Source organism: Parasteatoda tepidariorum, chromosome 3 (assembly GCF_043381705.1).
Source record: "Parasteatoda tepidariorum isolate YZ-2023 chromosome 3, CAS_Ptep_4.0, whole genome shotgun sequence".
Classification (NCBI taxonomy): domain Eukaryota; kingdom Metazoa; phylum Arthropoda; class Arachnida; order Araneae; family Theridiidae; genus Parasteatoda; species Parasteatoda tepidariorum.
Window position 1 is genome coordinate 16,305,149 of NC_092206.1, and position 11,037 is coordinate 16,316,185.

Consider the following 11,037-nt stretch of genomic DNA (forward strand, 5'->3'; position numbering starts at 1 on the left):
GCCAAGAAATCAATTTCTACCCCTTCCTATTTTCATTTCCACATTACGAAGTTTCACTTTTTTTTTCTATCATTTTCGTAAAGAACAAGTGATCCAAAATTGAGTCTTCAAGCTTAATAATTAGCACTATTAATTAGACTAATTGCCCCATTAATTACAAACTTCGAAGTGAAATATTTTTTTAGTTTATTATTATTACACAAAGAACACATGGTCCAAATTTGGGACACCAGTCTTGGAAAAACATGTAATATATCATTATTGTTAATTAGGCTAGCTACCCTGAAATATCTCGAAGATTGCTAGATTTCGAAATGCTTTTTTTTGTACCCATATGCGAGCATCTTTGGTACCTTTTTAACACTGCACTGATTACCAAAATACTAGTAGTGCTCCTCTATTCAAAATTAAGCATCAATGATGTCAAAAATAGTATGCAAACTTTCCACAATTCTCCGTAACAGATAAGTAAATATTATGCATTAATTATGCTTTTCAATATACAAAATTTATTATTTTTATCTTAATTAAATTATTTAGTTTTATAGTAATACGTTTTAAAAGCATAACCATAAACAAAATAAACACGTGATTTCAGTCATCTTGAGAAATACCGATTTGGTGATGCTAACACGATCACGTTGATCATTTAGATAATCTGTAACGAATGAAAAATAATTAAGTATTGCAGAAACCCGTAATTAGCAACTTTTTATAAGAACTGCAAGCTAGCAAACAGCATTCATATCTTTAAAATATTCGGCAAAACTGAATCACCAATAGTTTAATTTAATTAATAGTTTAATAGCTTAACTTAATTAATAGTTTAATTTAATAATTTTATTTTAATCTCTTTCATATACTTAAATCAAAACAATGTACAAACATTATGAAGTGTACAAAGTTTGATATTATTCACATCATGCTGTATGAGATGTAATTAAATTATCTGGCATGAATTATTTTACAGAAAGGAGTTAAGAAAAGTCGAAGCATCTCGTGAAAGAAACAGGTTAACTGGAGAACCAATATACGTTCCTTCACTATGGTACTACGAATTATTCCAATTCATTGGCGATCAAGAAAACGAAGATATTATCGAGGTGTCTGATGGAAGTGGTGTTTTCGATGTCCAGGATGTACTGAGAGTGGACTTTGATGAAAATGTCAACCACTATGAAGGTGAAGATAGTGACGAATTTGAGGAGGAGGTATGCACATATCTTTTTTTTTCTTCTTGGTTTTCACAAAATTTCATCTGTACATTACACGTATGGTAATGTACGTATACACATTACACATCCGTACATAGTACATTAAATAGAATGATGGAGTCTACCAAATGTTGTTTATTTAACCTTATACCAAACCATCGTAAAATTTTTAAGATAAGATGGTTTTGCCAGATTGCTGCATAATGTTTTCCTACCAAGTTTATTGAAAGACCATATATTTGTTATTTTTCAAAAATCATGTAATCATATTATCTTATCTTTTTTATCATGTTATCTTTAAGGGTGGATGTTAATGGTTGGTTGTGTTTAAGGTTGGATAAACTCCTGTCACAGCCAGGAGTTACTCAGCTCTTCACCCATATTCTCTTAAATCAATTGGGGGGAGGGATACATTAAACCATATCATGTTATCTTACTATATTTATTGATATTCCTGTTATCTTGTTGGATTTTAAAATTATCATGTTGTCCTGTCATCTTTATTGGGCACATTATTGTCGTTTTTCAAGACCCTCTCACCCTATTATTTTACCATGTTTATAAGAAAACCATATTCATACATTTTAGTAGGATCAAATAACAGTGATATACAAAATAACAAAATAAAATAACAAAACTACAAAATAACAGTGATATAAGTAATAGGGCGAATATGCAACTTCATCAAATTGTCCTATTGTGCTATTTTAGAGACATATGCTTCATCAGTTCCGTTGAAACATTTTATCGTGCTCATTACGAAAACCTGTCGAACATTTTCAGATTCACTTTATCATTAAATATTACCATGTTTAGTGAGAAACCATATCTTTATTACATTGCAGGAGTATAAATTAATCTTATGATATTTATAGATCGACATATCATTATAATTTTGCAAGATCATCTTATCGTATATATTGAGAGACCGAATCCACATCGTCTTGCAACATCATACTAGAATTTCATATTTATTCATATACCATATCCCTATCATCTTACAGGATACTATTTATCATCTGGTGCTTTTTACTGTGTGGCTGCAATCAATTAACAGAACCCTTGCACAGAACAGTTTCCAATGCCTACTAGATAAATGGAAAAAGAATCGAAAAACTTGGTTGGTTTTTATGTTGAAAGAATGTAATTGTGTTTGTGGATATGGAAAATATTTGCCATTTTCTTATGTCATTATCTCATTTGTATTCCACGCATTTGTGATTAAAATTGCAACTTTGTAGTGGGCCAGTTATTATAAGATTTTATTGTTCTTTATTTGGTATGTAACTTAAGTATCAAAATCTGATGGGAATTCATAATATTATACAAGTCGTCCAGCTTCATGCAGATTTCTTGTTAGAAGTAAAAGCAGGTTTCTTTTGGACTTAATAAGCAAACTTGATATAACACTTACTTAGTTTCAAGCAGCGGTCAAAAGTAACGCACTTCAAGCAGTGAAACTACTGAAGTTGTAACTTTATTTTTCTTAGTTTGTAACGTAGTGAGCTACTTTCTTAAAAAAAGTAGTGAGATACAAAAAAAAACAGTAGTTTGTCGCTATTCCTGGAAACTAATTTTAACGATAGTTTAGCAAAGAAAGACGGCTCTAACATAACTAAAGTTTCGAATTTTACGAAAAATAGATAATTAATCACTTTGAACACACTTTCACATGTGAATATGCACGCGTGAAACATTGATGTTGTTTAAAAGGAAGGGAAAGTATTTTCAGTGTACTTAATTTCTGAAAGGAAAATAAAAAAGCATAAAACAATTAAAAAAAATTCAAGTATTTAATAGTTTCGCATTTCATAAATTAACATTCTCCTACTAGGAAATAAGAAAAAGTTGAAGATCAATTCGGAACAAATAGTTTTGGAATAAAAAACTGTCCCATGCAAACATGAATAAATAATTCTTAATTATTCCCTTACATTTAATGTAAGTTCTTTTACATTTAAGTTCCCTTACATTTAATGTAAGTGAAGTAGTTTTTACAATTCCAAAGTAGTTCGTAATCATTGCATTTAAAAAAAGTAGTTAGTTACATTTGTAACAAAATAGTTGTTGTAATAAACTACAAAAATAATGTATTTTTCCAACCACTGGTTTCAAGACACGAAGTAGTCTGCTATATCTTTAAATTTAAACCAGATTCTTTCACTCTTTAAAAATCACGGCAAAATAATGTATTATTTTTAAACTATAATGAAGTTCTTTCTTTCTAAATTTAACCTTTTCTTTTCTTCCAGTTCCAGGTTTCCAGTCCCGAAGGAAGTTCCAAAAATGCGATGACAAACGGAAATATGCGCCAAATCATGAGTTATGACAATCCTCCACCACCTAAAAGACGACGTAATGTTTATAAGAGCGAAGATAAAAGACATTTACAGCGAACACTTCAGCAATCAGCCGATAAGTTAGATGGACACGAAATGTTTGGTCGATATGTTGCCTCACGTTTACGGACAATGGACCCAAGCATGCAGACACTTTCTGAAAGGTTAATTTCCGAAGTACTCTTCAGAGGACAAATGGGACTTTTGGGAAGAAACACTTGTATTAGTGACGATGATTTACCGATACATCCAATCAAAATTGAAGAATGAGTGAAGGATTTTGACTCTAAACAAAACGTAACCATGTTTTTGGTAATAAATGGGACTTAAATGTAAAGACATTTTTTATGTGATAATATCTTGCTTATATACTTGTTTTAAAAAAATGTACTTATTCCAGGAATTCTCCTTTTAAGAACAAATTAAAGATCTGTTGTTCATAATGACTGACAAACATCTGTTGTTCATAATGACTTGCTTTTGAAAAGTCAGGGTTTTATTTAAATGGAAAATAGTTTTACTTAAATGGCCACTGGAGAGCTAACGGTCATATATGAACTAGATGCTAACGGTCAGACATCAAGGCGTAGGTAGAGGAGTGGAAGAGAAATTCGGAGAGAATAAAATAATGTATAAAATATGTCATGAAACTGAAAATACTAGTTAAATTAATTAAAATATAATTAATTAAAAAATTTTAAAATCAAGATGTGACTAGAAGGTTAATTCTTTTATTTATTTCATTTTATTTTTAATTATATTTCATTTTATTTTGGATATTGTTTTTAGTTAAATTATTAATAACACACATTTATCTAAGAATTTAACACGTTGAATGCCATGGGGGTCACCGGTGACCGTCACTGAGTTTGTTCGTAGCACCACGGGGGTCACCGGTGACCGGCGAAGCCAAGATTATTAGAAACACATAATTCGAGTAAATTTTTAATCTTTTTTATATTATTATCATTACTAAAATGGTTTGAAGAAATTAATGCAATATAGAACACACAAAAATTGTTTTATTTATATACACAGAGATGCGAACTTGCTCCGGACACCAAATAAATATTTTTAAGTGGTAGTTTATTAATTTTGATTCTTGGTCTAATAGATTCAATTTAGTAGGTTTTTATCCGTCACTATTTCTAAACAGTTCGTAGGCTTACATAATTCTCCACTTTTTTCAGATATGTCATGCTAAACCTTTTGAAAATTTGGCAAAATCTGTTTAATATTTGCAAATTTAGTTTGTAATTATTTACCGTTTGGCCAGACGAGCAAGCCATGTAATATTAGCGTGGCATTCAATGTGTTAAGAAAGAGGAAAATGTGATTGCTTTTGTTTATATTTTTAAGCTTAAATTAATGGGCACTGCCCCCTGTTAGCTGGCGGTTTCCAATCCCCGAAGATTGCTGCAATCTTATATGGTTTACTTTGCAAACCATGTTTTCTTCGTTCGCTATAAGTTTTAGACCCATTCAAATGTGTTCCAGCGTACAGTTTAATAATTGAAATAAATGGCTTGCAATAGAAAAAGTTGTAGAAACAAAATAGAAAAACTTGCAAAAGAATAATTATGTATTAAACAAAACAAGATGTATGACGTCACGTATCCTATTCTTTCTTTCAATATTACGTCGTCCAAAACTGTCATCAACGCTTTCTTCTGCTATTCAAGCACTTTTTTTCATGTTTTGTTTCTTTGATTATATTTAAGCGTAACAACACGACTAATACTCATGTTTCAAAAAATAACAATGAATAAAACTATTGTTGAACCTACATAAGTATACTTTAAACACAATATAGAATACTTTGTTGGATGACATGAACTAAACGTTTTTAACCTTTCGAATCTTCCCAGCTTATAGCTCAGTTTGTTTCAGCTTTTCGTTACACACGCGAGAAATTTCATTCAAAAATTTGAAACTTGTAGGTTTACACTTTCATACTTTTGACAACGCTCGGGCTTGATATTTCATTTCTTTGTTTCCGACGCCAAAAAGAAATGAGGAATTTCTTAGTCGCTGTGTTAGAAAAATCTATGTATGGATAATAAATATTCAGTTAATTATGTTTTACGTTTTATTAAAAGTAAATCAAGTTTTGTTACAGTTTTTAAAAGTTAACAATGAAAGATGTTGTCTTGGAAACGATATTAAGTTTTAGTACGATTTTAACTTAAAACAAATGCGAACAATTGTTTTAAATACAATCAAGACAAACCGAAAAAAAAAATTTTTTTTTTTTGAAAAAATGCTAAAAAAACAAAAATTACATAAAATGCAGCTAGCTAATTTCGAAGAAAAGGCAGAACAGTTCATATAAATCTGCTCGTCGGCGCAATTATTGTTACTAATTAAACATAAATATTAATGCCAATTAAAGCCGCCAGTAAACTAAATCACTTGTAGCCATTACTGTTATGTGTAAACACAGACATGCAGTCTATACAGCTACCAGACAAGCTTTTATTACTGAAAATTTCTAAATGATTTACATTTTCAGAAATTACTTTTACAATAAGTAACATCCATTTCTGAAAAGACTGTTTTATTTTTCAAAATGTATAGGAGAAAAATATTTTAAGTCATGATTAACGGCAATAACACGCATTCAACTATTGCAAGACTTTAGCAGCTATGATAAATGAGCTTTTTTAACTGCCTAATAAAGGATATTGGCTTTCCAAAATAAGCTGTCCCCTTATTTAAAATAGTTTTTTGATTTTTTTTAATTAATTTAAATTAAATAACCTTCATGTAAATTTTTGCTAACAAAGATATCTAAATACAAGTAGTATCTGCCACTTATTTTCAATAAAAAAAATTATAGAAGAATACAAAGATAGTTAAAATTTGATTTATATTACTCAAAAGGTTAATATTAACTAAATTTGCTTTACATTAACACTTTCAAAATCGTGATCAAACGCGAGGCGAGTCTCCCTTCCTGATAATTCTTAATAACAAATATCCGTTCGTTCAGTAAAACTGGAGTTATGAATCTCAGAGAGCCATTAGTCAAAAGAATCAGTTTGAATGTTTACGATAGTTTCAGTACAAAAAAAAAACCGGTTTAAACGTTAAACCATAATATCGGTACAAAAGAATCAGCTCAAACATTGTGATCAATACCTAGAACCATTGGGTTTAAATTCTGTGCAACTTTAACAAGCAAGTTGCACCATACTACCATTAAACGAAATTTGAGAATGATTAATTTACTGGTTAATATGGTTAAATTTGAAACTTTATTATTGCTGAAGCGAAATTAAATAAGATGCTTTAACGTGATCTAAATTTCCCAACCGTTAAATATGAATAAGCAAAACAAAAATAATTAATAAACGAAATAAGTATTTTTCAGTTACTTAATCTAAAAAATGTTTAAATAATTCTTAATTACGAATTTATCGCTAAAATTTAAAAGCAATTAGCACAAAAATTCAAATAACGCGAAAAATATTTTTTAAGTAAGAAATCGAAATTATATAAACGAATAATTGAAACGCTGTTATAGTTTTAATTAAATTGATGTTTTTCTCCGGAAAAAAATCTAGAAAAAAATTATTATTAGCTTATAAACTAGTGCATCGTAGTATAATTTCTAATTATAATACTAAACAAAAGTTGTTTTCATAGCAACCTGATGAATTGGTTCGTAATAATGTAATACATCATTTTTTGTATATATGATACACTATTCAATTTAGAGTGTTTTGTTGATTTTTATTGTTGAAAATAGAAGTTAGAAAAAGCAACAATAACATTAATCAAAAACTTGAAATGAGTTTTTATTGATTAAAAAAAACTCTTAATAATCAGTAAGTATATAAAATAAATTTTGATCTGTAAGTATATACTTTTATTTGGTTAACAATTTGATTGAAGTTAGAACTTTTTTAATATTCATTTATCAAAAAATAAATGTTAAAATTGTATTGGACATTAATATCATTTTATATTTGCAAAAAATATCCCTTTTTATGACCCTGTTAGTGAAAAGTAGTCAGAGTCTATATTTATGATTGATTTTATAGCAATCTAATCAACATCAGAGAAATGTATTTACAAAATTTCTTTTAATTTTCTCTGAAATTCTGAGTTTATTTATATGAGGATTTTAAGATTGAGTGAATGCGAAACGAATATAAAAGGTATAACTTATATATTAAAGTGGTGGATGTTTTTTTATCTTGTAAATCAATGGCTTTCAACTCTTATTTTCTAAATACGACAATACATTAAATTCTTAAGTTCTAATTTCGTTTCAAGAAAATTTTACAATTTTTAGTGAAGTAAAATAATTATAAAAGAATTTACCAATGAATGAAAACAGATGGATATATTTTACCTTGAAAGTCATTGGTATTCAAAACAAAGTTTTTCAAAATAAAACTAAATTTAAAAAGTTAAGAGAGTATTTCCATCCAATAAGTGTATTAATTCATTGTTCTGCCATTTATTCTATACTTCTATTATCAAGAAAAAGTGATTATATTTTTTTGAAGCAAACTTTAGTTGTTGTTTTAGGTTTTGTATTGACTACTATTCTGTGGCATCATATGAACTTGATATCAAAGGAATTTGCACTGTTTCTACAATCATTTGCAAAAGTGCAATCAATAACAAATGCCAAAACCAGAAAAGAAGACAGAATGCTCAAAATCGCAGTTTTATCAGTTTTATTTTACCCGACGCTACTCTCTGTTTTAATTTGTTACACAGATTGGCGTAATGAATGTCGTTTGCAGTTTTGGCTCAGTGGTTACAGTTTAGAAGAATATCCAATCCTAAGAAGAATTGCAGCCTTAGGTTCAATGAATGTTTATTACGCATCGAAATTTTTAATTACTTTTCTATCTGTAGTTGTCGTTTCCTACTTTGCTAACACGTTAGCTCAAGCTATCGAAATGCAGAGCAAAAATGTTATAGATAGCTTTGGTTTGGCGAATTTTTATCACGAAGCTCAAAATTATCTTGCAGTTGTTGATTGTTGTGAAATATTCGAAGAGTCATCTAGAGGTATGCTGTTTTTGATATTGGCGTCTTGTTTCGCCAATGTCTATTCCGGAATAGGAATTCTCATAATGAAACTTGCAATAATAACTGACGAAAGCCGTGTTATGGAATCAATTTTTACTCTTATATCTACTTTGTTTGCTGTTGTCAGTATTGTGACATTTTCTTCTGCAATACCTAGAGCGATCGAGAATGCTGGAAGAAAATATCAAAAACTGGCGAGAAAAATGCATTTGGCGAATCAAATCGAGATATGTGATTTTCAGAAACGTGTTAGTTTCCTTCAGTTATTAGAGAACATTCAGCCTGTTTATTTGACGATTTGTGGGATGTCACGAATCGAACCCAGTATGATATTTTCATCCATTGGAGCCATTTTGACCTACTGCATTTTGATTTTACAACTTAATCAACAGAACTAAGCGCATTGAAAAACATTATGATTATTCTACAGCGTTAGAAATTTTAATCCGCCTTCACTATGTCGTGCAAATTTGCTTTGTGTCAATTTCATCAATGCAGTACCACGTTGAACCATAATAATTTGAGCACACGATATCTTAACTTGAGTGAAAATATTGCAGAATTTAACATCTTATTAAAATGCAACAAGTTTGCAAATTACAGGATAACACGAAAAAACGGGAATTTTTGAAATGCGTAGTGGCAGCCATGAGCAGGTGGTAGCACTGAGGGATGGTGACCTTGAGCAAGTAAACACTTAGCCATTTTAGTAACCATGGATTAATGGGATGGGCAACAACGTACTTTCGCCATAAGAATAATTTGCAAAAACAGTAATAGTTTGGAAGCTGCGCAGAGTTCCGTCATCCGTTTGTGATTTTTCCTTGTGGCGCTATCTCGAGAGTGAAGTGTACAGGACTCGACTAAGTACTCTGGAGGAGTTGAAACAGAAAATTCAGGATGGAATCACAGTATCCTAATAACTGATGAATGAACATTAATGTTCATTCCTTGATTGTTGGTCGTAATCATCTCTACATTTTCTATCAGACTGTCAAAAGTTGTCGGAGTTCAATAGTAAATTACAGACAATTGTCTATTCTCAACAAATTCCTACGAAGAAGTTCAAAGACACTTCATTTATTGCTGCGAGACATTCGAATTTACGACCAGGAAATTAATATGCTTTGTCGTAATGTATTCTGAAATAGGGATTCAGTTGATGAGTCTTACAGCAGCATCGAGTGAAGGCAGAGTTCTTGAACCAACTTTTATCGCGGCTGCATGCATCGTTGGTGTTGTTAGTTCAGTGGCTTTTGCATCTAGAATATCAAAAAATATGAGAAAAGTAAAAAAAAAACAGAATTCAGAAGATGCGCTTGCAGCAGAAAATCACGAAGCATAATTGTTGGATATAATTGTGATCCCCCAGTTAAAAGAGATATTTTCCTTTACCCCAAAATGAAGCACAACTAATTGCGTCGATTTCCCCGGTTAATTTATGCACATACAATAGAATATAGATTATCCGACCGCTGATTTACTGGACTGTCCAACTATCCGGATAGTTAAAAGACCATGTGTTATTCCCCCATCACCAAACAAAAAAACTCTTTTCTTAATGAAAATACTTCTTTATTTTTGGAATAATTTGCTTTATGCGTAACAGAATAAAGCAATGCTGTGTTGGGCAATTTTTTTTTATTTATTGTATATGCTGAATCTTTCAAAACTATAAACCAGCACTCGCCTCAATAGAGAATCTTTAGCAAAGGCGAAACACGCTGTGGACCACATCATTGAAATGGCGACCAAACTGATTCCAGATAATAAATTGGTAATTTTCGAAGAAAATGCTGAGTGCGAACCAGTTGTACTTGATACTTAATCCCACGCCTTTAGCATTCCGATGATCAGAGGCAATATTTAATGGTATTAGCTTCTCATATATCATTGAAATCTTTTCTGAAATTGAGACTTTTGTGCTGCTTCATGATATTCGGAAATTCATGAACGGCATTGAAAACGTTGCGGCGTATAGTTATGTGCATTTCCTATTTCTTGCAGACGGGAAGAGAGAAGACTGAAAAGTCATGGGTTAAATTAAGAATTCCTAGTTGCAAAAATATTAAGTCTAAAGATAAATCAAAGCTGATAAAACATTTTTATTCTGCAGCACATTATGCAGCTCTTGTAATTTCATACCGAAACATTTTATAAATGCTATGCTTGACGAAGAATTAAAAGTAAAAAACGATATGAGGAAAATGAACTGATTTTTTTGAAGAAAAAAAAAAGAAAAGAAAAACACAGGATGGCAAGGTTTTGCATTCAGAGGCAGTTGAAGAGAGAAAATAATGTCCAAACTTAGTCCCGCGTTGAAAAAAAAGAAATGGTTAAACAGGCGACATACTTAGGTCCTCAATCCCAAAATGAAATAATAGAGGCATTCTATACAACAAAATAATATTTTAGAAAATAGAAATTCCGAG

General features: G+C 30.5%; 1 protein-coding gene across 1 annotated transcript in view; it reads left to right on the plus strand.

Moving 5' to 3' along the window:
- Positions 1 to 3,996, plus strand: part of LOC107453394 (uncharacterized) — a 10,935-nt gene extending 6,939 nt beyond the window's left edge. The window contains exons 2-3 of the mRNA XM_016070215.4: positions 971 to 1,211; positions 3,467 to 3,996. Of these exons, the coding sequence (XP_015925701.1) occupies positions 971 to 1,211; positions 3,467 to 3,823 (598 nt within the window). The 3' untranslated portion in view covers positions 3,824 to 3,996. The remainder of the gene's footprint in view (positions 1 to 970; positions 1,212 to 3,466) is intronic.
- Positions 3,997 to 11,037: the final 7,041 nt, after the last annotated feature.